Source organism: Paramisgurnus dabryanus, chromosome 24 (assembly GCF_030506205.2).
Source record: "Paramisgurnus dabryanus chromosome 24, PD_genome_1.1, whole genome shotgun sequence".
In the NCBI taxonomy this organism is placed as follows: Eukaryota; Metazoa; Chordata; class Actinopteri; order Cypriniformes; family Cobitidae; genus Paramisgurnus; species Paramisgurnus dabryanus.
This window is the reverse complement of record NC_133360.1, coordinates 7,827,285-7,855,151: the sequence shown is the minus strand read 5'-3', so window position 1 is coordinate 7,855,151 and position 27,867 is coordinate 7,827,285. Positions and strand designations below refer to the sequence as shown.

General features: G+C 36.0%; 3 protein-coding genes and 2 long non-coding RNA genes across 6 annotated transcripts in view; 1 reads left to right on the top strand and 4 right to left on the bottom strand.

Moving 5' to 3' along the window:
- The window catches only part of bcor (BCL6 corepressor), a 39,011-nt gene extending 35,750 nt beyond the window's left edge, over positions 1-3,261 (bottom strand). Inside the window, exon 1 of one of the 2 annotated variants that reach the window (XM_065244550.2) lies at positions 2,111-3,261. The gene's annotated coding sequence lies outside the window, so the exon portion shown is untranslated. The remainder of the gene's footprint in view (positions 1-2,110) is intronic. The other variant, XM_065244549.2, reaches the window with a different exon arrangement.
- A 4,617-nt stretch (positions 3,262-7,878) lies between these two features.
- atp6ap2 (ATPase H+ transporting accessory protein 2) lies at positions 7,879-14,541 on the top strand. Its single transcript, XM_065244546.1, has 9 exons — positions 7,879-8,013; positions 8,614-8,744; positions 8,825-8,953; positions 9,255-9,350; positions 10,114-10,251; positions 11,493-11,546; positions 11,896-12,045; positions 13,101-13,220; positions 13,936-14,541. Exons 1-9 carry the CDS (start codon positions 7,962-7,964, stop codon positions 14,128-14,130), a joined length of 1,065 nt encoding a protein of 354 aa, XP_065100618.1. The 5' UTR covers positions 7,879-7,961; the 3' UTR covers positions 14,131-14,541.
- Positions 14,542-14,671: 130 nt separating this feature from the next.
- On the bottom strand, positions 14,672-20,875 carry LOC135725274 (uncharacterized). The gene is made up of 5 exons (XM_065244548.1): positions 20,828-20,875; positions 20,379-20,714; positions 19,913-20,035; positions 18,049-18,149; positions 14,672-17,262 (listed from the first exon to the last, which is right to left on the bottom strand). Exons 1-5 carry the CDS (start codon positions 20,853-20,855, stop codon positions 17,155-17,157), a joined length of 696 nt encoding a protein of 231 aa, XP_065100620.1. The 5' UTR covers positions 20,856-20,875; the 3' UTR covers positions 14,672-17,154.
- Positions 20,876-21,731: 856 nt separating this feature from the next.
- LOC135721457 (uncharacterized) lies at positions 21,732-22,347 on the bottom strand. The gene is made up of 3 exons (XR_010521496.1): positions 22,252-22,347; positions 21,935-22,037; positions 21,732-21,851 (listed from the first exon to the last, which is right to left on the bottom strand). It is a non-coding gene; the product is annotated as an uncharacterized lncRNA (long non-coding RNA).
- Positions 22,348-24,031: 1,684 nt separating this feature from the next.
- LOC135721452 (uncharacterized) lies at positions 24,032-25,489 on the bottom strand. Its single transcript, XR_010521495.2, has 4 exons — positions 25,285-25,489; positions 24,779-24,907; positions 24,191-24,286; positions 24,032-24,122 (listed from the first exon to the last, which is right to left on the bottom strand). It is a non-coding gene; the product is annotated as an uncharacterized lncRNA (long non-coding RNA).
- Positions 25,490-27,867: the final 2,378 nt, after the last annotated feature.

Sequence of the window (27,867 nt, the reverse complement as noted above, 5' to 3'; positions counted from 1 at the left end):
AGGAGACGTGGACGAAATAAACGCTGAAAAAACAACCGATGTGTGCCAACACGTACAACAAAAGCAAAAACGTACATAACAGATAATGTACAATATTCTTATCTTGTAAAGCATTACAATAGTAATTTTTACCAGATATAAAATATATATTTGAAGCGGAATATAAAATTATATTGGCATTAAAACTATAAAGTTTTAATTTACGCATGTAGGTCTTTGAAATAATAAGAAGCTAATGCAAAATATTTCCCATGAGCTTTGATTAAAGGTTACTATATTTATTATGACAACAACAACGGATTAGATTTTTGGTGTTTCAGTTCGTATATAGCCACAAAGGTGTGTGGCATTGAAAAACACTTTACTCTTGCACTTTTACACTTGACTGTGTAGGTAAGATTAAAATACTGGAAGCCAAAAATCTGAGGTAGACGTTTAGACAAGCCTGTGAAAATATGGATGAATCGAGCGTTCTCTTTCCACTAGGGTTCATTCAGATGCGCTCTGACATGTTTGATTAATAGCGTCCACAGCGTTTTAATTATGCAGAATAGCAAAAGTTCTGTGAAAAATTAACCAAAGGTTTGACTAGACACTCGTAACAAGAGCGGCCTAACTTTGAGCAAGAGCATGACCAACAAAACTGACATCTGAAGAGTCTTCACTGAGCTAAAACCACTTTAGCCTGCTTGACATAAAAAAGTAATTAGTAATTAATTGTCTTTTCACAAAATGAAATGCATTACGCGTATTGAAGCAATCTCTAGGTTATGCGTGTTTCACAAGCTATTACGATAATGGTTCATAGGTCAACCCTTTATAGGAACCTACAACTTATCTTTCACCATTTTGCTCTTTAGTACTTGGAAAAAACAGAGCACCTCATAATAGGAGACCGCGTCATTGCCTCTGTTATTAAAGAATGACACGAGTGGTGTGAGACAGGGTGCCAGAAAATCTAACTTAAAATGTAATAAAAAAAATGTGTCTGCAATTGTCATTGGACTAAAATATAAATCATGTCCTTAAACGGACTCTATGACAAATTATACACTGAACTGGCCAAGTCACTTTCCCCCTTGTCCCGGACACAAACAGACATCGTCCAACTTCGAGCGCAAGAAGGTCGCGAAGTGTCTATAAAGCAACATCGACTTCTGTTGAGTCACTTAATTACCCCACGAGGCAAAATTGTGTTCTGAAAAATCGTTTCCTCTCAATGTCAAACAACAAAATGTTTAATTCAGTTTACAATAATTCACGAGGCTTCTTCTGTCCGTGAACGTGTCCTTTCAGTCCCGAACAAAGCTCGCGCCGAATAAAGAAATGTAGGTGACCTCCAAACACGTATATGTTTGGAGGTCACCTTCATTTCTTGTCGTCTATGAACTTGGAAAGGTACTATGTTGAAATTTGCAATCAATATATTCATAAGGTAGATAACATGCAGAAGGGCGAGGCTCGCGAAATCAATAGCGCTCTCCGTGTATCCCGTTTGGAAAATAGAAAGTCTACGCGGCACCGTAAGCGCGCGCTCGCAGGCGGTCTAGCGTCGTATTACTCAATACGAGAAATTATCACACGTGAATTTCACAGAAACCAAGAGTTCCACAAATCTACGATTTGTTTTCGCTTTGAATAGGCGGCATGATGCAGCGCGGCAAGCGAAAAAGGTCAGCTACTAAAAAGGAAAGTCCCGTAACCTGGTTTACAGAAAACAGTGGACTGATGGAAACATTAAATATATCATAAGGATCTAGCATCATTTAACAGCATCCCTTCATATCCGCACACAATAAAACCAAAAACGAAGGAGAACTGCACGAATATCGGACGCAATAACAAGTCACCAAAGAGACAAAGATGTTGAAAACTTGTACGCAAACGCCACTTAAAACCAAACACTGAAATTATTTCACTCCCAGCAGAAGCTAACCATAAAATATAGATGTTTAAGTTTTAAAGAGTCCCGGATATAAGTGTCCCTGACCAGCTTTTCCAATAGTCCGCGCGATACGCACGCATTTGCCTACAGTGGACAATGTAACGGAACAAACACAAGCAGATAAGGCAAGGAAGCATCAATAATAGAAGCACGAAATGTTCTTACCTGAATGTATTGATGTCTGTCGTCCAAGTGGTCGCTTGGATTCTGTGGGATTTCCTTTTTTAAATTCAAGTTTTCACTCTTTAGAGAACACAAATAGTGTTTGAGATATGCAAAGATTCCCGTTAAAACAAAGAGGATTTGATGCTCCCGTTGAAAGCCGCATTACTGTATATATAACTTAGATTAATCTAGCAACCCTACGTTTTTCTTTGTTTTCAAGTCCTTCAGAAGTTCAAAGTATCTCCGGACTTGCCAAATATGAATATCCACTCCAAACAAATTGTAAACACATGTAGAGGATCCACGTACATCCATACAGAGGCGATCGAACGTAATTCCCTTGGTTTCGCGGAGCACGGCGAGTTTGACACAAACGGCGTGAACGCACAGGTGGCGAAAAATCCCCGCGGCTCCGGTTAAACTGAACTCAGTCTGCTATATGACGCCTCGCAGCGCCATGTTGGGCTCGGGCGAGACAACGAGCCACGCCGAGAGTACGACAGCAATGTGTGTGCGCGTGTTTACGCGGTCCGGTCCTCACGCGCACGTTTACGTACCACTTGCCGACAAAGGCGCCGCACTGACTCCACTTTCTAGGTTGTATCTGACGGTCCAAGTCCTTGGCGTTCCCGGGAAATTTCTCCAGTCTTTGTCCCGGTTCCGATATGCGATATCCCTAACGCGCGGACCACTCGCACGACTGCTCTATGAGTGCGTGCCTCTGTAAGCTCGTGCGGCGGGGAATGAAAGCTGAGCGCTAGACTCGCCTGCTCGATTTCGATTCGTCTCTCTCTCTCACTAGCTCTCTCTCTCTCACTACCCAGAAGGCCAGTCGGGGGAACAACCGCAATTACCATAAACCCAGTAGGCTGTGCTCCCTCCGCACGACTCGAAGCGCCGTGTAAAATGCAGTGAGAGGGAGGGGGAATGTTTCACGCAGAACAGCGCACGGGCTCCGTAAACAAAATTAATCGGCAGCGCAGCTGAGAGGCTTCTGGAAAACCACAAAACTGTATTTTGGCCAATATTTTCAGCAGGAATGGTGTGGTGGATTTCTGGGATGTTTTAGGTGGGGGAAATGTAATTTTTCTCCATAACCTTTAATAAGTTTTAATAACGTTAAAAGTAATAATACAAAAATAACGTTTAATAAACCAAACCATCAAATAATAGCAATAAAGGGACGTCTTGGCTAATGTAAAGGTGGAAAATATTTAGAAGCAAAAGTGATTGAAATGTTTTAAAGCAATAACTGAGCAAACTTTTATAAACAAAATTTTCTTTAAATAAATTCTCAGATGGGATTTAGCAGATCTGACGTCTTACTCACAATTTTCTTTTATAATAATTTTAAATACTTAAATCTTGTTTACAGGTTGAAATAAATCAGTTTTAATTTATATCCCACAACACTATTAAAACATCACATATAATAAACGCAAACTAGTCAAAGTTAAACATTACTTCATACAAACTATAGTTTGTTGTCCCTGTTTTTAACCTCTTGAGAAGCTGGAACAGGATAATCGCGCAGAGGAGCTGCGTGCGTAACAGGATTGCTCGGGGCTTTGACGGAGGATGTATTGGCCACCGCCTGACAGGCAAACCCTTCCCCCACACACAAGCATCATCCCCGGGGATGCGACCTGGAGGTCACAGCGCTGGGGAACGCGCGAAAAGAGCTCGGGAGCGTGCGCTTTTGCGCACAGGAGAACGATTCACGCTTTAGCGAAAGTAAGGGGAGTTGGTATATGTTGAGACATGTATAGATTGGTACGGTCCCGTAAAAGCGGGCCTTCTAATGTTTCCAATTAAATGATAAAAGTTTGTATCATATTCGATAAAAAAAAAATGTTGCAAGGGTAATTATTACAAATGTTTAATCTTTCTACGTATAATGTCAGATGGAAACTTATTAAATCTATGGATATTAATGAAAACACTGTATTCTGTAAAAAAAGGTAAAAAATACACTTTTTTTCCTTTTTTTTATTGATACTTTCATGAAATTATGTCATACGGTAAAGTTATCAGGAACATGTGACCACTGCATGACATAATTCTATTTATTCCTAACAATTAAGGAGTTATGTGTTTATTCAGTGTTAACCGGTAGCAAATATGACTTGAATTCAATCAAAATACCACGTGAAGACTGTAAAATGTACGATTTTAAAGAGATAAAACACAATGATAATGTTATCTACTGATAAGAAAAAGACAACGCCTAAAGGAACTGCTTTTGAGGAGCAAAGCTCAATTTTGTGTTTTGTAAGGCTATTTTTCTGTATTTTTCTTTATGTGTTTTCATTTATTCCAGATATTTTTTGTCACTTTTTGTTTTATAGTAAACAAATATAACCAATGTGCAGTATTACTTTAAATCTTCTGTACATATTTGGAAAATTGCCTTAATAAACCCAGAAATAAACAAGCCATTAGGCCCAAATTACCGCGGGCAGAGCACTGTGTGCCTTATAGGATATTAGGATTCTTCAGCTGACACAAACGCTCCCCATTCATTAAAATCTAAATAAATAAGGGGCGAGTGTGGTGGGGCTTTTGTGTTGTTGTTTAATCTGATCTCGTCAAGGCCGCCCCTACCTTCCCCCATCCATTTATACATGCATGGGGTCTTTCCCCCCCCCCCCAATCCCACCCTCTCGAGCACTCCATTGTGTTGAGTGCCCGAGGCGCAGTGCTTCGCCTATTTTGCGCAATGAAAAGACGGAGGAAGGAGAAGAGACGCGCGGGCGTCCATCAGCGCCGCGGCTAATGCCCGCTCATCGAGAAGTTGTCACTTGAAGGCGCGATCTGTCATTCAAAACGATAAGAACAGCTTAACAGGAAGGCGATAGATAGATAGATAGATAGATAGATAGATAGATAGATAGATAGATAGATAGATAGATAGATAGATAGATAGATAGATAGACATATCAACAATAAAACGTTTTTGTTGTATTTACACATCTTATATTATTGTACAGATGTATTGTAGGCTTATCTATCTATCTATCTATCTATCTATCTATCTATCTATCTATCTATCTATCTATCTATCTATCTATCTATCTATCTATCTATCTATCTATCTATCTATCTCCTCCTACGCTTATCTCATTAATAATTTACATCCTCAAATGGATGACACAGAACTCCAGGCAGGCAGACCTCTGCAGCGAATCCCCATCAGGGTCATTGTGTCGGCTGTGTCCCGTTGGGTGGGCCGATGGCTGGGTCACTCTAATTGTCTGCTATTGAATTACCTAATGGAATGTGAAAATCAGAGGAGGCGTGTCACGGGGTCGCGCTCCACAGTCCGAGCGCCCGCGCGCTCCGGTCCCGCTGATTAGGGCGAGAACATCGCGCGCAATGCAAGCTGCCAAACACACAAAGCCTCAGAGGATACGAAACAAGTAAAACGGATCGACTTCAATATTTCCTTATTTCAGTGCAGCACTGGGGTGGATGATATTCTGGTGTTTGTTTTAGGCTAAACCCCCAAACAATTAATCCTGATGATGCTATTTGAACATTTTTAACATTATTTATTATTATTATATATTTAATTAACCGCCAATTACAGTTAGTAATTATTTTAATGTTTAATCTGTTATTTGTTCATTTGAAATATCTCATTAAATACATATCCTACATTAGGCTACCAACGGGAAATGTGGCGAAAGTTTGCATTAAAGCACACGTGTAAATAATCTCACAGACGCTGGCTGGTAAATGATCGCTGCTGCCCGGAGATAACGGGCCGCGCTTCAGCCGAGATCTTGCGCAACCAGTAAAAAAGTGGCCAACACGAGCGCGTGTACAGCATTATGTGACGTAACCAGAGCTCCTCCAACTGGACAGCAAGGGTATTGCAATACAACCTGCAAAGTTGAAAAAAGAGCAGTCAACAAAGTAGAACGAGAGACGGTGTGTCAAGTTTAAAAGCAAGAATATTTAGGTTTAAATTAGATTGTAAATGCTTAAAAAAAAACCTATACCACATTCTTTGTGGTTTAATTCTCAAATACTATTATGAACCATCAGCTGTTTACTATTAAAACGTTCACAAAATAAATTCCTTTATGTAGTTGTTCTTATTTCAATATGATTTAATGGTCCCTCTCATCCACCAACATCCCAATACATTGCCAGTAAAGAATCACAAAGATCATTATTGTTTCCATTAAAACCAATACAATTTCCATACGACCATTTAATCCAGTAGAAAGTCTGAGGTGTTTTTTGTTGTTTTTTTTCCCTCACAGACTTTTGGTTTGAGCTGGTTTAATGTGGCAGGTGCTGGTTTAAGATAATCCTCCCAGACTGGCAAAGCTGGTGGGTCAACTGGTCTTTCAGCCTGACCAGCTAAGTCCAGCTAGACTATCTTAAAAAGTGACCAGCTGACCCACCAGCTAAAACCAGCTCACCAGCTTATGCTGGTCTTTGCAGGATTTTCAGTAGGCAGGGCTCAACATAAAGGACTGCCTGGTGGCCAGAGACAAGCGTGAGAGACGTTCGGGCCAGTAAAAAGTAGTCACTTGCCCGATCGGGCCAGTGCTTTACCCTCAGTCACTAAAATATATTTTCATATTATTTAACATCTTGGAAGCAGACATTTACTTGTGTAAAACACAACGAAAGAAACAATGTAATATTTTGCACAATTTGCTGTCAGTTTACAGGTAAAGCAGAAAAGTTGGGAGCCTTTTTTCTTTGGAATGTGTCTTGTATATGTATACAATTATATTGGAGTTTTAAATTATTATTTTTAAATATGTGACACTGACATTTTTCATTGGAGACAGTGAACATTTTGGCAGGGCAAGTGAAAACCTGAAGCACTGGTCCGACTGGGCCAGTATAAAAAATTATTTGCGTTAAATAGGGTACTGAAGCTAAGACCAGATAAGGTGGTAACTGGTTTTAGCTGGTGGGTCAGCTGGTCTTTCAGCCTGACCACCTGAGTCCAGCTAGACCATCTTAAAAAGTGACCAAAACACAGCTAGACCAGCTTGCTACACCAGCAAAACCAGCTAAAACCAAGTTGAAGACTAACTAAAACCAGCTTATGCTGGATTCAGCTGCTTTTTCAGTAGGAATTTGATTAAAATAATTGTTTATATATTTTGGACAGGAAAGCTTTTGAATTAGGTTATAGATGAGATCAAATCAAGTGTTTAAATCTACAATTACAGTAACTATACATGATTATACTGTAAAACGATTCAGTATTATTGCTACAATTAATTTATTACTAATAATAGCTGACGGGGAGCTCAGAAAAATATATAACTTTTTAGTTGAACATAAAGACTATTACGTTACAAAAAACTACAAGATATCTGAAGCAAAACTCACTCACTGACAAAAGTCCTGTCATGGATTATGCCTGGAATGCTTCCATCGAGAATTTGAGCAACATAAACAGATACGCTGCATGTCACGTGTTCACCCGGGTTAAAGGTCACTTATAAAAAAACGGTATACATACTGTACTTGTGTACAAATCAAATCAAAACAAAATATAAAAAAGAAAAGCCAAGAGAAATACAAAATGAAAGATTAATATCTAAAAGAGTCCTCTTATTTTGTTGTTAATTATTAATAATTTTTTATCTTTGATTGCATTGAAAATAGTTAGTTAGCTAATTTACAAAGTGAATATAAAATTAATTTTAAATCATTAATATATTAATTAAATTGAGTTTAAATGTATATGTCGGTTCCAGATTGGTAAAAGCAGAAGAGGCCTGCTGTGACGTCATGACGCAGAACGTCCGCGTCAGCCTGCTGTCATGTGACCTGTGTAGCGAGGAAGCGCAGTCCATCAGAAAATCTTCCCAGGATGAATCGATCAATTTTCAGCTCAGTATTTGCGCTTTTAGGCGTTTTATCAGGTAAATTCGCATATAATTACATCTTTGACATGTGTTTGGCTTTATTATTTTGCATTTGTGCCGTTTACTGTGTTTTTTAATGAAATAATGGCGTCCGCAGTGATACGCTAGCATCTGCAGTCATGTCATCTGTAACTTAGTATACATTTGATATATTTAAAGGAAACCATCCTGTTTCAGACAGTCCTGTTCGTTTAATTTTGCTATAATATTTGAAATGGATACGATGTTGTATTTGTATTGCTTTAGTTTATTTGATAAATGTTTGTAGTGAATGAGGAAGCGGAGGGAGGTCATGTGACAGTCACGGTTTAAAGGACATCAACATTAATACTATAGTATAGTGTACATATTCTGAAGATAAAATATTTTTTTTCCTTTTTTATATAATTATGTAATATTATGTGAAGGTAAAGGCTTTTAATATATATTTTTAAATGTATATAGAAATGAATAATAATGCAATGGCAAATTTCTGTATTGCTTCATCTGTTGACACTATATACTGTGTACATTACGGTATATATTAATTTGCATTTATTTATGTGTATAAGAATATGTTGTTTTCCCCAAAGTATCAATCCGTTTTTTTCCCGTCAGGTGTGTTGGGGGACAGTTTGACAGTTCTCCGGAGTCCGCCGTATGTGAACTTTCGGGATGGACAGTGGCCCATATCTGGCGAGAAGATCCCTGATTTGGTTGCTCTGACCATGGGCTTCTCTGTTCCTGAGGTAGCCCATATGTCAAATACCTTTCTTTTACAAGTCTTTTCTGTAAGCACTTTGATAGATGTTGGTGTTTGTTTTTGCAGGAACTCGGTTGGCCAGGTCTCTCCGCCGGCTCTTTGTTCGAGCGCCCTCGTGCCAACGCTCTGATCGTCGTTCGTGGCACGGAGAGTCTCGACCTGCCAAAAAACATTACATCTTACCCCCTTGAAAATGTGAGTGAGACATTGTCACATGAATGAGTCAGTGTCGACTCAGTCTGTAGTGCATGAACTCGATATCATGTGTTTGTCTCTATTTTTGTATTTGATTCAATAAGCAGGTGGCCAATATGACATGTTGCAGTTAAATGAATCAGTTAAAAATTATTTTCAAAAATAATTTTTTTTACAAAGCCAGAAATGAAATCCAGGGTTGGGTAGTTGTGTAGTTTCCCTGCAAAACTTCCCATATTGTGTGTCACAAGACTGATTTTTCCCTTGCACTTCTGTTTTCTACCCCTTTCTTTCTTTTCAGCCGGTGCCGTTCACTCTAGACAGTGTGGCAAACACCGTGCACACTCTTTTTGCGGACAGCACCCCTGTGGTCCTGCAACTCGCTCCCAGCGAGGAGGTATGACCGAGCAGAAACTCTTATTCACTTATGCACCAATGTGATCTACACACAAAAAAAAAACATATGTGACCATTCCTGCAAAAACGCAGCTAGTCATTTTCTTGTGATTTACTGTTTTCTTCATAAAATCATCCTACATAATGTAAAGAATATTCAGTGTGAATATAACCGGGATGTCTTTAATATTGATGGAGTAACATCATGAAATCAAACTTTGATGCTCCTAACCTCAAAATTAGCTCATGAGACTTTTTTTGAAAATATGCTCATTTTCCAGCTCCCCTAGAGTTAAACATTTGATTTTAACCATTTTGGAATCCATTCAGCTGATCTCTGGGTCTGGCGCTAGCACTTTTAGCATAGCTTAGCATAATCCATTAAATCTGATTAGACCATTAGCATCGCGCTAAAAAATAACCAAAGAGTTTCAATGTTTAAAACTTGACAGTGCCCAAAAATAGTCCCCTGCTATTGAAAGTTTAAAGAAAATTAAAAGAAAAATATTGAAACTCTTTGGTAATTTTTTTGCGAGATGCTAATGGTCTAATCAGATTCAATGGATTATGCTAAACTATGCGAAAAGTGATGGCGCCAGACCCGGAGATCAGCTGAATTGATTCCAAAATGGTAAAAATCAAATGTTTAACTCTAGGGGAGCTGGAAAATATGAATATTTTCAAAAAAGTGGAGTGTCACATATGAGAAATGCTTTCAATTTGTTTAAATGTAATTTCTGATAATGTTTTATTGTGTGCTTTAGAGGCTGTATATGATGGGAATGGCCAACACGGTGTTCGAAGATCTGCCCGTGACCCTGCAGCAGATTCGAGGACGTCTGTCTCAGGACGGATCTGTGCTCACCTCGCTCCCTCTTGTGTCTCTCAGCCGCAACAACGAGGTGAAGATGATGTCACCCCTCTTAGACCACACCCCTTTCATATGTTTTTTGCTAGTAAACAATTATATATATATAACCTTTATTTAACTAGGAAAGTCACATTGAGGTTGTAACCTCTTTTACAATTATAGCATTGTAAAAAACATATTCAAGATTTAAAGAAAACATTCCTGACTTTTTTTTAAAAGAAATTTTAGACATTTTTGTAGGGTCTTAAAAATGTAAGTCCTTAAAAATTCTTACATTTGAGGTTCAAGGTCTTAAATAATTTCAAACAGTGGCCGGTTGCATAAAACTTTAAGGCTAGTCTTAAAAGTTAGTCATGAATTTTTTTCTTCACTGATCACTGATCATAACTGTTTTAAGTATGTTACATAGAAAGGTAGATTGGTCTTATTTAAATACAAATAATAAGACTAAAATAATCTAGCCCTAACTAAATCATTCTTAAGACGCAGTCTTAACGTCACGGCTATGTTTATGCAACCGGCCACAGGTCTTAATTTTCCTACGTCCATATTAACGCTACAGTGTACCTCTTATGATCATTCAAATGCTCTGAAATTACTTTTGATCTTCCCCGCTTATGCATTTAACCACAGTGATGGTTGAGACGCCATTTGTGTTACTATGGTTACAAACTTACATTTACTGCCACCAGCTAATAGATTACAAATAAGAATTTTCCTCCTGTCACATCGTTTGCAAGTGCGCTCTCCCTCAAGATGCGTGCATTATGTGCAGACCCAACAAAAAAGGTCTTGAATTTAATTCTTAATAGTCTTAAAAAATCTTAAATTTGACTTGGTGAAACCTGCAGAAACCCTGAAAAAATACTGATTTAAAGCTAGAATTATACAAAAGTTTTATGTTTGGACAATATATACATATACGAACACATTTGTATAATATTTGTAAAAACATTATCTTGTCCATATTATATTAAGGTAACATTTACACTGTCACAAATATACGTAATGCTAAAATAAAATATGCACATACATTAACATATCTAGTGGGAATAACAGTTAGTGAAGTAGTTTCTGAAAGTAGGAACCCTGCCTTTTGCATTGCAGGAAATAGCAGCATGTGAAAGAAGTGTAAAGATCGAAACCACTCGTTTAGTAAACGTGCCGTGCCGTTTTTATACATGTAAGCCGTATTGAACTTGATAAAGTGAAGACAATAAACATAGCAGGCCGGATGTTGGTCTAAATATACTGTATGTGTTTGTGTTTCAGGCCGATCTTCTCTTCCTTTCTGAGGTTCAAGTGCTGTATGACATCTCCGCTTTGGTAGGTTTCCTCTGACTGACACTTTATACGATTTTTTTCATACAAAACAACCTTGTGGTATTTCGTAATAGTGTCTACTTTGCATTGCAGTTTCCTATTTGCTATAACCGTCCAACCATTAAACATATTTGAATCCGATCTGTTTGATGTAGTCTTGTGTAGCCAGACTTCATTATAGGAATTGATCATCAAAAAATGTTTGTTTATCTCTGTTTATTCATCCCACATGATGCTGTCTTGATCATAAATATAACAGTGTTTTGAAGAAACTGCACACAGTTCTGTCTATCAAGCTCCAAAAGTCCAAACAACTTATTATTGAAGTGGAGCGGTTTGTTCTTGTGTACAGTTACAGAAACACAAGCACCTGGCTAAAGACCCGGCTCCTGATCTCTACTCCCTGGAGTTAGCAGGATTAGAGGAGATTACTCGTCGCTACGGCAACGACTCACCACAGTTCCTGGATGCAACTAGGATCCTGACGTCCGCCTTGCAGAAGGTACCAATATGTCTCCTCCGCAAACACAACAAAGGTTCAAGGGTCAAGTAATATTTACTTAATCATGTTAATGTATGTGTTGATTTCTTGTTAAAAAAATAAAGATCGTCATCGGAGCCGATTGTGTATGGGGCGCTTTTAGCGACCCGGGTTTGATTTACGGCTTGAGGTCCTTTGCCGATCTCGTACTTCTCTCTCTACACCCTGTACTTTCCTGTCCTTTCCTTACATACTGTCAAAAATTGGGCCCAAAATAACTTAAAAAAATATAAAGATTCTTAAAACAGGATATATTTACTAGTGCTGGGCAAAGATTAATCGCGATTAATCGCATACAAAATAAAAGTGATTTTTTTGCATAATATATGTGCGTGTACTGTGTCTAATTATTGTGTATATTTAACCACACACACATTCATATATTCATATCAGAATTGTTTTACTTATATATAATTTTTTTAAACTTATTTTTAATATAGAATATATAAAAATATAAATAAATATATATAAACATGTAAATGTTTCTTAAATACATACATGAATGTGTGTGTATTTATTTATACATAATAATTACACACAGCACATACTCATATATTATGCCAAAAATCACTTTTATTTTGTATGCGATTAATCGCGATTAATCTTTGCCCAGCACTAATATTTACTTTTAATTTAATTAATGCAAAAGTGCATAAGATTAATTCCTGGTTTCATAGACAAGGCTTAAGTCTAGTCCCAGTCTAAAATATGTTGTTTGAGCTGTCATTACTAAAAAAAAGTTGCCCTGACATAACTTAAAATGCACAAAAATTGTGTTTTGTCTCAAGATGCACACGAGTTAATATCTTAATTAAAATCAGACATAGTCCTGGCTAAGCCTTGTTTGTGAAACCGTCCCTAAAGTTAGTAAATATTTATAACAGGATTTTTTACAGGATAATAAAAATATTTAATTCAAAATTTATTTTCTTGGAAAACTAAGCTTATTACTTATTTATTATTATTATTATTATTATTTATTTGTTTTATTTATTTCTGTCTGCTTTCATGTGAAGTTTGCGAATGATGTCTCCAGCGTCTATGCCAACAATGCAGTTGTCGAAGTAGTCACCGTGAAGACGTTTGAAGTTCCTCTTACCAGAAAGTCTCGATCCATCCTTGAGTCCAAGCAGATCGTAAGTTAAAACCGATTAACTCCAAATGTAGTTTAAGGCTACAAAATGATTAATCGTGACTAATCGTTTGCAAAATAAAAATTCTGTTTACATCATATATGTGAGTGCAATGTGTATGATAATTCTGTATATATAAATACACACAGATGCAAGTATATATTTAAGAAATATTTACGTGTATATAAATTTTCTATTTATATATCATTTATATTATATAATTATAAATACTTCATATATAAATTTATTTTTTTCTTAAAATTATACCTGCATGTGTGTGTATTTAAATATACAGAATTATTATACACATATATTATATAAACAAAAACTTTTATTCTGCAAACGATTAGTCGCGATTAATCGTTTTGCATCCCGAGTCTAGTTTCATTTACCTAAAGATGAGCAAGAAAACATGCCTACGTGCTTTGATGTGTTTAAAAAAAACTTTTTTCAGCATGATTTTATTCATCAGGGTATGAAAAGGAAGAATCGATTGAAGCCGGTTGCTGTAAGATGTTTAACATTGATTGTTCACTTAGTAGTGGTAGTCATGTAGTTAGCTGGCACTAATGTGGTTTTAGAAACCGTAGCGTATGGTTCGCCTTAGATACCAAATGAAACCTTTGTGTTAAGGTAAAAAACAAGTTGTGTGCGGTACGGTATTGCACTGACCTACTTTTTGCCCTGCGACTTACATTTAAGCGTTTGATCGTTTCAGAGTAACCCAGAAAGCCCCTACAATCTGGCTTACAAGTACAACTACGACTACGCTGTGATCTTCAACATCATCCTCTGGCTGATGATCATTTTAGCTCTGTCTGTCATTGCCGTTTCATACAACCTCTGGAACATGGATCCCGGATACGATAGCATCATCTACAGAATGACCAATCAGAAGATCCGTATGGACTGAGCCCTGTCTCCCATTCCAGCTTTGTGTTGTGTATCTGAGTATGTGTGTGTTTTATTTTTGTGTATTGAAACTTGATGTATGGGCACCACTGAATTGCTTATTGTATGAAATGTTCGGACATTACAAAATCACAGAGACACATGGGTAAAGATTATTTATTGATGCCTGTTGGTAAGATACTCTTGTAGATTTCCTTAATAAAACATAGATATGAATCTCCTGAAGTTGTTAGGATGTAAAAAATTGAAATTTAACTCTATTTATTGTTTGGTGTTGACTCGATTGTGATGTTTTCATCCTCCTGAGATATTGAATGTTATGTATTTACACCATTCCTGTGTACATTTGCAATGCCATTTTTATGGCGTAACTATAATGGTAATGTGGAAAATAAAGATTTACTGTAACATATGACTGTTTGTTGTGTACAGATGTTACAGTGTGGTGTTAAATGATATAAACAAGTGTAACTCTAATAAAACTTCATCAGTCACTTAAAAACAAGTTTTAATCTCATTTAATTACAATATTTACAGTTTAAAAGATCACAGCTGTACAATGCATATAGTAACACAAATCTTAAGTTACACGTTTCAAAATATATTTAAGATATGTCAATATTTACTGAAACAGGAAGGACGCCCATTTTAGGAAGTGATATGAATATTGTACATTTAATGGTTTATTTTTGCTCACAACATCAGCATCTAGAGCTGGGGTGTCAAATATTCTGCCCACAAAGGTGTCCAATCCGGCCCGCATGATTATTTATACAGTATTATTAAATATTAAATACGTATTTTAGAAACCCTTTCAGGCGGGTGTCTAGTTCGTTTTTAATATGAGAGACTTGCGGAAAGCAGCAAAACGCGGAACATAGACTAATCAGGGTGCCCAGGGCGTTTTATGTTACCGATCCGCTAAAAATCCACTGATTCCGGTAATCCACTTCGTGTTTTCCCGCCCGCTCCGCAGCATCTGTGTGTCCACTCTCTGACTGGAAAGCGAAAACGACAGTTTCCGAAGTTTCGTTGCTTTAACAGGTAGATTCATTACATTATATCAATTATTAAACCGCAGAATTAGTAATTTGGAAGTATGTTTATGTATTTCTTCCCGTAATGATTTGCTGTCGGTGTTTTAAAAGTGCTAGCAACTTCGCAAGCAAACAACTAAAATATCCACATTCTTAGTATTAACGTTACACTGCTTGTCTAATCGATTTAATGTTCCCGAAGTTAATATAAACACTAAATTTGCGTTGTTGGCACACTTTGTTGACAAAAAATACGAAAAAACACCAATGCCTTCACAAAATAAAGACAGAGAACGGTGTTGTGGAGGCTGCTAAAGGCAGTTCAACATTGCAAACATGGATTCAAAGCTCCATCGGGTAAATCATATTGAATATTTAGCAGACTTTAATTCTTGTTATTATATTGCCCATTCACTCGTCTAAGTTGATGGTAGTAATATAACACATCATATTTATAGTACTTTGTTAAAACCATAAATAGTACCACCCCCCTTAGTACCATTTTTGGTTTGGGCCACTGCCCGTTTTCTAAATGACTGTTCTCATGACAAATATATTCCAAAGAAAAGTGAATGGTTTATAAATAATTTTGGCATTAAGGTATAATTTGGTTAAGGTGTCATGCAAAGGAAGTTAAATTAAGGCTTTGCAACCTAAGGCCAGTGGGTTTGTACAGATGTAAATTTGTGTAGTGGCAGTGTTGGAGGTAACGCATTACAAGTAACGCGTATTACGTAATAATATTACTTTTCTGAAGTAACGAGTAAATGTACACATTAATAATTGAGTTACTTTTTAAAAAGTAATGTGAGTTACTTTTCAGTTTAATTAATTCAAATTAAAAAAATAAAATAATGTACTGAATTAAACTAAACACATTAAAGTAGAATGATGCATTCGGTGCACCTGAGCGGGAACAGTTTGAGTCAGAAACGAGATGGCAGGCCAGAGCTCTACATTTTTGCGATCATAAAAAACACCTGCAAGGCCTGAACGAGATAACGACGTAAGCATTACTTTCCATGAAAAGTAACTAAGTAACGCAATTGGTTACTTTTTTGGGAAGTAACTTAATATTGTCATGCATTACTTTTACAAGTAACTTTCCCCAACACTGATAGTATGAACAGTATGAGTGTGACTTATGAAATGTAGTTTTCACAAAGCTGTGTGTTTCTTTAGTTTTCTTGCTGATAAATTAGTTTGTTTGGTTAATTTTAACATTATCAGTTCACTAAGGTTAAAAAATATTATCCGGCCCTCACATTGTGGCGTTATTTTTTACCATCCGGCCCTCAGCCTAAAATGAGTTTGACACCCCTGATCTAGAGTGTAGATGGATGTTTACCTATTTGCTTTGTTTGACATTTGTAACCCTGGACCACAAAACCATAAGTCACATGGGTATATTTGTAGCAATAGCCAACAATACATTGTATGGGTTAAAAGTATTGCATTTTGCACCAAAAAACATTAGGATATTAAGTAAAGATCATGATCTATGTAAATATTTTGTACATTTCCTACCGTAAATATATAAAAAATTATGCATTTATCATTAGTAATTTGTGTCGCTAAGGATTTCATTTGGACAACTTTAAATGTGATTTTCTCAATAGTTCATTTTTTTTGCACCCTCATCCTAACAAACCATACAGCATTTTGACACTCATGACTGGTTTCGTGGGTCAGGGTCACATTTTGTATCATGTGGTCGCGTCACATGCCCATCACAAAGCCCTGTTTACCAGCAGTAAAACATGAATTAATGTAAAGTTCCTCCGAAGGAACCTTTACGACCAGCATCTGACATTGCTTGGTAGCTGAACTTCTGCATTTATAAAAACAATCTTGTGCAAACCGAGAACGGAAACATAACCTTTGTAAGACTGGAATCAGAGTGGGGTATATTAATGTTTCTCTTGTGCAAGTTCAAACCCAACACCCACGGTATGTGTTAGTATGTGAGACTTCACACATCAAGATCATCATGTTTGTCTGGCGTCTGCTTTTGGTTTCTCAAGAAGAACGTACGTTGCGTTGATAAGGCTGAGTTGAGCTTCTGTAGATTGTGAGGCCAAATGGATTTCAGAATACTACAAGATGAATAAAAACATCAGTTAGCTGATCATCATCCTGAAACACATAATTGTTTATTACTGAATGTCGAGCATGAGTGATGACTGTCTAACAGCACGTGGTTTATGGTGGCTTAACATGTTATATCATTTATCTAAGTGGCTTTAGCAGTTGTGAAAAAGATCATCTCCACAATCTTTTCACCACTAGTGAGGTTTCGGAACATCTTCAGCTGCTCTGTGCACTCGAATGATTCGACTAGACAACTATTGAGTGAAATTGTGACCCTGTCTGTGAAATCCAGCAATGTAAAATAGATTTGTTGGTTTAACTTAAAATAGTGAGTTACCTGGTTGCCTTAAAATATTATCTAACTCAAAAAGGCAACCAGGTAACTCACTTCTTTAAGTTGAACCAACATTTCCTTTGCACTGAGGTTAAAGTCTCATAATCTAATTTTAGATTAAGAGCATCAAAGTTTGATTTCACATTGATTTTAATCTTTGACATGATGATAAAGATATCAAGGTTATATTTTTACACACTATTCTTTACATTATGTTGTGGAATTTTATGTGCAATGTTAAAAATGGAGCACGAAGTTAAAACAACTTGGTTTTAAACGTATAAATTCGAGTTGAAATATAACTTAATTTTTTAAGTTAAAGTAACACAAAAGTTTGTGTTGATTCAACAAAAATGCTGCGTGTTTTTTTACAGTGTAGAAAACAGTAAATCACAACAAATGACTTTACACAGACTGAGTTGCAAATATGCGATTGAGTAACATGAGTTGGTTTTACCTCAGCTGTATTCAGGTCCTCAATCTGCTCAAGCTCAACTTCATCATTCGGGTGTGGTTTTACACTTTTTCTTGGTTTCGGACATCTTGGTATCAACAGACCTAAAGTACACAGTCAAGTTTCAAAATACGTTGTTTATCAACAATTGAACATGTATTATTGAACAAAACTTGCATAAAACTGAAAGTTTATTGCTACACTGTAAAAAAAATGCAGCATTTTTGTCAAATCAACATATATTTTTGTGTTACTTTAAAGGTGCCAAAGAATGCATTGAAATAATTCTATTAAATTGTTCTCTGATATCTACATAGATGGTATGTGGCTTTACTAACTGCAAAAATGATCCAGATACAGTTTTACATGTCCATTTTCAACCCTAGGATTTGCCTTAAGAATGAAATGGTCTATTATTACCTTATTTGAAAGGGTCATGAATAATAATGTTGAGCTCCGCTCTGATTGGCTCCTTTAGTAGCTCTGTGTGTGTGCAAACAGACCTTATGTTTGAGCGTCAGACGAACATACGGAATTTGAGGAATAATCAATTATTATGAGATATATAGGCGCGAATTCAAAATATGTGTTCGAAGTGTCATGTGTGTTGCTCGTCATGTCAAAATATGTGTTCATTGCGTCATGTCAAAATACGTGCCTGCTGCACACGCATCAAAAGGATTTATGATAAAAGAGACGTCACAGTCACAAAATGCTCGCCAGACACTAACTTATCACTAAACTCTGATTAAACATTAGATTCAGCATTAACTAGCATATAGTGCTAACAGTCACAGCTTTGTTTTGTTTTTAGCATTGTAACAACATTGTAATTCATTTAATGTGTAATTTAATGTTGGGGTGTACATCTCGACTTTGATGTCACAGTTGGTTTAATGTTGAGATTGGCCTGTTTTCCAGCAGCCTTTTGCATGCACAAGGTTTACATAAGAAGGAGAAAACAATCGTGTTTGAGGCTCAAGTTTGTACACAACTCTTATTATTCATCTATGCCTAGATAAATACAGTTTTACATTCTACGGCACCTTTAACTTGACAAATTTGTAAATCTTGTTTTTATAAGTTATGTCAACTTATCACAGGTCAAAACTTAAAATGCACTCTAAAAATGGCCCATGTTTGGTATATTGGTCAGAACACATGCTGGGTTAAAATGAACCAATGTTGGGTTGTTGTTATGCAACTATAGGTTCAACACATCCTCATCCCATGGCGTCAATATTTGACGCCACTTGACCATGCGTCAATATGTTACGCGGAGGGTATACCCTTCGCGTCATTTTTTGACGAACTGGGGACTTCAATACTATTAGGTACGCGAAATTAAACAGTTGTCGCCTGACGTTGGGGTTAGGGATAGGTTTGGGTAGGGATGTCATTATGTAAATCTAACCCTAAACCGACGCGAAAATGGTAAGAAAATGGTACGAAAATAGGAAAGAGAATGCAACGGACTCAATAGTATTGAAGTCCCCAGTTCGTCAAAAAATGACGCGAAGGGTATACCCTCCGCGTAACATATTGACGCATGGTCAAGTGGCGTCAAATATTGACGCCATGGGGTGAGGATGGGCTGATAGGTTATACTAACAACCAGCCATTTTTAGAGTGTAGGTTAAAATGACTTGCAAAACCAAGTTGTTTTAACTTCATGCTGTCTTTTTTTTCAGAGGAAATGTGGCGCAGTCAGACATCAGATCTAAATAAAACTTTACATAACGTAAGTACTCTTCTAGAAGAACAAGCTACATTCATACAATACCACAAAACAGGATTGGTTATTGCATGTTTGTATGTTCTCATGGTTTTTCTGCACTTTAATGTTAATAAAACTCAAAAATCTTACCTATTATTATGATGAGGAGCAGGACATTCAGTAAGATGGATGTATGTGTCAGAGCTGAATGTTGTGTTATGATTGTGTTGTTGTGTTGATCATTCTCTTCTGTCTCATTCTGATAGGCAGCTTCTGTTAAGAAACGAAAATAACAGAGTTTAATCTTTTTAAAAATACCACATATATGTGTTCATGTCTGTGAAACTGGTGAGATTTGGAGCACCAGTGTTTGTTTTCACATTGATTTCAGTCATGAATGTTCTTAAGACAGTAGGATGATTTTATGTAGAAAACAGTAAATCATTAAAAACATGACTTTAGTTTTGGTTTTCACAGGCAGTGTCACAAATGTTTGATATTTCTTTGATAACTTTACAGCATTGTACAGCAGCAAAGATGATTTGTATTAAAACATGCATAGCTGTAAGTGTACAGTATATACAAGAAAATATTTGTTTAGTAATTTTAAACTTACCAGAGATGTAAAGTTTGGTTCCATTGCCGAGCGTTAGAGCTGTTAAGTATAGTTTTGCACAATAATATATTCCTAATTCATCTTTTGTTATATTACTAATAAACAAACTACTGTTAGTTAGTGATGAATATTTGTTTCTGAGTCTTGGATCAGTAAACATAGGTGATGTAGAGTCTGATGTGAAAGAACGAAATATCACCACAAGAGATTCTGATGGTTTCTGAGAAAGCCAATAAATGTCTTTAATATCAATATCACAGTCTAATGTCACATTTTCCCCTAAAATCACCCGTTTATTAGTTAAACTCTCTGTATGTTGACAGCACAAAAGCAGATCTGTAAGAAAAAACACACAAACATCATTCACATATTTAATGTACAGTATAAAGCTACAAACCTCTAAACTTTGTAAATATCATTACAAGAAATCAAGAGTTAAATTAACTTACAGAAAAATAAAAGCGCTGTGGTCCTCATTCTGTGATTGTCAAACTGCAAGTGAGATGTGTTGACTTTATGAGTCTGTCAGGAAGTGTTACTAAACACTGAAGGGAAGCCATCAGTCACCCTTACAATGAGGATGTGAAACCTTAACTCACTTTGACCAAACCGCTTTACATTGCAATTAAAGTATTTTAGTAGGCCGAAGGTACAAGTGTGGGGATGAAAGTAGAGTCCACAGTGGTTGTGAAGTATCTGTTGGTTTATTTGTGCTTTGAAACGTACTACAATAAATTCAAATCTTGTGTTTGTCATGAAAATCACTATATAAACATTAAAAACTATGCATTGTGATTCTCAACTCCATTTAGGATACTTAAAGTTTGTTAATAAATGCTAATACAAATGTTTATCATTTCTTTATTTTCATGCATAAGAATGATCTCTTGTGTTTCATAAACTCAAAGATCATTTTGATTAAGTATGACTCATTAGATAAAATGCATTCAAGCCGGAACTGATGTTAAAATGTGTTGCATGGTTTTGCATTTTTTTCGGACAGCACCCATCTGTGGTTTTGCAGGCCTACTTTCCTTCACACTTGCATGTGTAGGTGAACAGGTTGCATTTTGCACAGTAACCCAGACGTCTCTTTTAAGACCTCGTGCCCTACGTGTGCAACTTTGAACTTGGCGTGATATGTGGCTTTGTTAGCACTTATTAACAGAAAGCTATAGGTGGATAGACAGAATGCGTGGACTGTCTTTTGGTTTTTATATTGTGAAAACACAAGAATTAAACAACTTTGACAAAACTGTGTTTATTATTATTCATTACTGTACAAATACTTACTAGTCCTGTAAATGTTTAACATAATGTTTTCAACACCTTTAATAATAAAGCATTGTTAGGCTATACAGACAGACAGATTTATATTGTGTTTGTCTTCATTTTATTGTTGGTTTGTGATGTAAAAATGTTGCCGGCCTCACTGCAATGTTATTCACACAGACAAAACTCCACTTCTGCAAACTATATGAACAGAAAATATATGTTAGCTGTGTAAACACTTTCCTTTTCAAGTTTGGAGGTGTTCAAACACGAGTTTGTCTAACCTCAGCTGTATTCAGGTTTTTAATCTGCTCAACTCGACTTCAGCATTCGGCTGTGGTTTTAGACTCTTTTTTTTTTGTTTCCGACATCTTGCCATCAACAGACCTAAAGTACACAGTAAAGTTTATCAAACAATAAAACATGTATTATTAAACAAAACTTGCATTAATCTCAAAGGTTATTATTTGATACAGTCAAACATTAAATTAATAGATGAAAAAGCAACATCTTTACAATAGCACATAAACGGATTGGTTATTGCACATTTGTATGTTCCCGCATTTTTTCTGCACTTTCAACGTTAATAAATAAATATTACCTATTATTATGATAGGAAGCAGGACGTTCAGTGAGACGGATGTAAGTGTCAGAGCTGAATGTTGTGTAATGGTTGTGTTGTTGTGTTGTTGTTGATCATTCTCTTCTGTCTCATTCTGATAGGCAGCTTCTGTTAAATAACAAGAATAATTGAGTTAAATCTTTTTAAAAATACCATATATGTGTTCATGTCTGTGACATTGATGAGATTTGTAGCATCATTGATTTCACATTGATTTCAATCTTTGACATGATCTTACTCAGTCAATATTAAATATATCAAGGTTATATTTTCACACAATGATTTTTACATTATGTAGGAAGATTTTATGTAAAAAAACAAAACAGTAAATCACCAAAAATGACTTTAGTTTTGGTTTTCACAGGCAGGCAGGGTCACAATTATTTGATATTTTTTGATCAGTTTACAGCAGCACAGATGATTTGTATTAAAACATTTATAGCTGTAAGTGTACAGTATATACAAGAAAATATTTGTTTAGTAATTTTAGACTTACCAGAGATGTAAAGTTTGGTTCCATTGCTGATCTTTAGAGCTTTTGAGTATAGTTTTGCACAATAATATATTCCTAATTCATCTATTGTTATATTACTAATAAACAAACTACTGTTAGTTTGTGATGAATATTTGTGTCTGAGTCTTTGATCAGTAAACATAGGTGATGTAGAGTCTGCTGTGAAAGTACGAAATATCACCACTAGAGATTCTGATGGTTTCTGAAAAAGCCAATAAACGTCACTTATGTTAACATGACAACCTAGCACCACATTTTCCCCTAAAATTACTTGTTTATTAATTAAACTCTCTGTATGTTGACAGCACAACAGCAGATCTGTGAAGAGAACAACACAAACATCATTCACATTATATCAGATACACTTTTAATTCCATTAAACCTCATAAAATATAATAACAAAACCTCAAGATAATGACAGTAAGATGAACTTACAGAAGAATAAAAGCGGTGTGGTCCTCATTCTGTGATTGTTCAACTTTAATGCAGTAGATGTTCGGTTGACTTCACTTTTACAAGAGGTGTTACCACAAAAACTCGTTGAGACATTAATACAGGAAGTCAACTATGAGTTGGAAAATACACAGAGTGGCCAAAACCACAGGTGATTCGTGAGAAAACAAATTTCTTAAATAAAATTTCTGTTAAGAGTATAAACCAACTATTGTTCAACCTGTAAATCTAAAGTTACCTGTAAGAGGGTTACATTTAAATAAAGAAAGAAAACAAGATCAGACTGTATTGACATCAGCGTTTATTGTATGACTGCTCCACTTGAGCACATTGATTTATACAATTATGTTAATTTAATCCAAATAACAGTATGATTACAAAATAAAAGTTTAAACGGCTATATACTCCATACTTTGGTTTTACATGAGATTAAATAGGAAATCATAACATCATGGACTGGTTTCACAGACAAGGCTTAGCTGAAGCCAGAACTAGGTCGTAGTTAAATGAAGATGTTTAATCATCTTTTATAAACATGCCTTAGATAAAATACATTACTGTACCTTGAGACAAATCAATGCCACTGACATATTAAAATCTGTCAGTGTGTTATTTTCAGCTTTTAAACATGTTTCTTAGTCTAAGAATGAAGCCACTTCGACAAATTGTTTATTTTTATTATTTATAACTGTACTTTATTATTAAACATAATGAAAAACATGATGTTAAACATACAGGAATAGTAAATATTTGTATTTTTAGGCTATACAAACAGACAGATTAATTTTGTGTTTGTCTTTATTTTGTTGTTGGTTTGTGATGTAAAAATGCTGCCGGCCTCACTGCAATGTTATTCACACAGATGAAACTCCACTTCTGTAAACTATATGAACGGAAAATATATGTTAGCTGTTTAAACACTTTCCTTTTCAAGTTTGGAGTTGGTCTTACCACGACTGTATTCAGGTCCTCAAACTGCTCAAGCTTGACTTCAGCATTCGGCTGTGGTTTTACACTTTAGTTTCCGATATCTTTGCATCAACAGACCTAAAGTACATAGTAAACTTTTAAAGTACATTGTCAATCAAACTATTATGTATTATTGAACAAAACTTGCATTAAACTCAAAGTTCATTATGTGATACAGTCAAACATTAAGGGGATTATTTTAAACCAGGACTAGGCCTTATAGTTTAATTAAAATATAACTAGTTTTAACAAACATGCCTTACTTAAAACATTACTTGTGTGCATTTTGAGGTAAAACAAAGGGCACTGATGTATTTTAAGATATGTTATTATGTTTTCAGTTTGGAGAGCTCTTACATTTATATTTTAGTCTAGGACTTGTCTAATCCCTGTCTGGGAAACCACCCCTAAATCTAATTTAAATTTTACATAAACATGTAAGTTCACTTCTAGAAACAAAGTTAGATGAATAAGCGACATATTTACAATAGCACATAAACGGATTGGTTATTGCACATTTGTATGTTCCCATGTTTTTCTGCACTTTCAACGTTAATAAAAAAATCTTACCTATTATTATGATGAGGAGCAGGACGTTCAATGAGATGGATCTAAGTGTCAGAGGTGAATGTTGTGTTGTGGTTGTGTTGTTGTGTTGTAGTTGATCATTCTCTTCTGTCTCATTCTGATAGGCAGCTTCTGTTAAATAACAAGAATAACTGAGTATAAAAAATGTTAAAATACCATACATGTGTTCATGTCTGTGAAACTGATGAGATTTGTAGCATCATTGATTTCACATTGATTTCAATCTTTGATATGATCTTACTCAGTCAATATTAAAGATATCAAGGTTATATTTTCACACAATGCTTTTTACATTATGTAGGATGATATTACCAAAAATTATCAAATTACCAAAAATGACTTTAGTTTTGGTTTTCACAGGCAGGCAGTATCACAAATGTTTGATTTTTCGATCAATTTACAGCAGCACAGATGATTTTTATTAAAACATTCATAGCTGTAAGTGTACAGTATACAAGAAAATATTTGTTTAGTAATTTTAGACTTACCAGCGATGTAAAGTTTGGTTCCATTGCCGATCTTTAGTGCTTGTGAGTATAGTTTTGCACAATAATATATTCCTAATTCATCTTTTGTTATATTACTAATAAACAAACGACTGTAAGTTTTTGATGAATATTTGTGTCTGAGTCTTTGATCAGGAAACATAGGTGATGTAGAGTCTGGTGTGAAAGTACGAAATATCACTACTAGAGATTCTGACGGTTTCTGGAAAAGCCAATAAAGGTCACTAACATCAATATCACAGTTTAACGTCACATTCCCTACTAAAATCACTTGTTTATTAATTAAACTCTCTGTTGATTGACAGCACAACAGCAGATCTGAAAGGAAAACACACAAACATCATTCACATTATATCAGATACACTGTTAATTACATTAAACATCATAAATATATTAACAAAACCTCAGGATAATGACAATAAGATTAACTTACAGAGGAATAAAAGCGGTGTGGTCCTCATTCTGTGATTGTTCAACTTTAATGCAGTGAGATGGTTCGGTTGACTTCACTTTGTAGATGTGTTACCACAAAAACTCAACAAGACATTAATACAGGAAGTCAACTATTATTTAATAATACATAGAGTGACCAAAACCACAGGTGATGCGTGAGAAAACAACTTTCTTAAATAAAATTTCTGTTAAGAGTTTAAACAAACTAGAATTCAATCCGTAAATCTATTCAATTGTGACACGACAACATAAAATATATAATTGGGTAACATTTTGGGTAACTTATGGCAAGGAGTTACCTGTAAGAGGCTAAAAAAATTTTTTAACAAATAAAGAAAGAATACAAGATTAGACTGTATTGACATCAGTGTTAAATTTATGACTGCTTAAGTTGAGCACATTGATTTTTATGTTAATTTAATCCAGAGAGTAAGAGGTATCTGTAAAGTACGGTCACACATGTATACCAAAACAAAACCATACAGTAAAGCACCAGAGATACAGAGAGACAGACTATGGGCCCTATTTTAACGATCTGAAACGCAAGTACGAAGCGCAAAGTGCAAGTGAGTTTGTGGGCGGATCTTGGGCGCTGTTGCTATTTTCCCGGCGTGAGAAATAACTCTTGCGCCGGGCGCAAATCAATAAGGGGTTGGTCTGAAGTAGGTTCATTATTCATAGGTGTGGTTTGGGCGTAACGTCAAATAAACCAATCAGAACGCTATCCAACATTCCCTTTAAACGCAAGGGCGCAAGTTCCATGGTGGGTTGCTATTATTATGACGGATTTACCAGGCGCACGCCAGGAGCGGTTCACAGCCGAGGAGACCGACGTTCTTGTAAGAGCAGTTAAAGACAGAGAAGTTGTTTTGTATGGGGATAGGAGAAACCCGCCCAAATCAGCGTCGGTTAAACAGGCGTGAGAGGAAATAGCCACAATTGTCTCATCAGCTGGCATCCCCATCGTTGCGCCAAGCGCTACAATGATGTCAGGAGACGGGGGAATCCCAAGCTTGCCAGCATAAATCGGGCACGCTGTGTAACGGGAGGTGGATCTGACTCAGGACCTGACGCCACCAGAAGACATCGCTGCGTCCACCCTCACCGCTGAAAGGGTTTGGGGGCTTTGAAATCAGACCCAAGAAACGCAACCAAGGTCCAACCCCAAAGTACTCTTACAAATCAAGTTCATATACATTAAGGTTTCTTATGAAAACATTTTAATTATTATTTACATAAAATAAACGTAATACAGCCACACAACAAACTTATATAAATATTTTAATCGTTGTTTGCATGATAATTTTTTTAACGCAGCCACACAATAAATAAAAACTATCACCACAATGCTCACCACTATGATTTCCCTTATCTCGTGTATTAATATTTTTTAGTGTAACAATTTATGATTTGCAAAAATAACTGTTGCATCTGTGTAGATTAGATAAGCAAAGTGTATGCGCGTTGTGCACGCTATACATTATGGTCAAGCATGCGCCCTTAAAATAGCATAATGAACAATGCGCAACGCGCCACTGACTTTAAACTTTTTTTTTTCTGGTCAGTGGCGCAATTGTTTTTTGAAACTGCAAAATAGCATCAGGGATGGTTTGCGCCGGAACACGCCTCCTTTTTTGCGCTGAACCGCCCAGGGAGCGCAAGTTCATTCCCTAGTTTGCCGACGTGCGTCTGTGGAGGGAAAAACCCGCAGTGCGCCGGTGCAAAATACGAATGATACATGCGTCACGGACAAAGTCAATTGCGCTGGCTGCAAGATAGGGCCCTATATCTACATCATATAAAAGACTATGTGTAGAATAATATAAAAGACAAATAAACATTTATTAGAGTAACAGATGTCCAGCCAATCATGACAGAGCAGGAAACAGGAAGGAAGCAAAGAACACATAACAGTATAATTACAAAATAAAAGTTTAAAGGCCATATACTGCATACTTTAGTTTTACATGAGGTTAAACAGAAAATCATTACATCATGGCCTGGTTTCACAGACAAGGCTTAGCTAAAGCCAGGACAAGGCCTTAGTTCAATTAAAATGTTTAAGGATCTTTTATAAACATGCCTTAGATAAAATACATTACTGTACTTTGA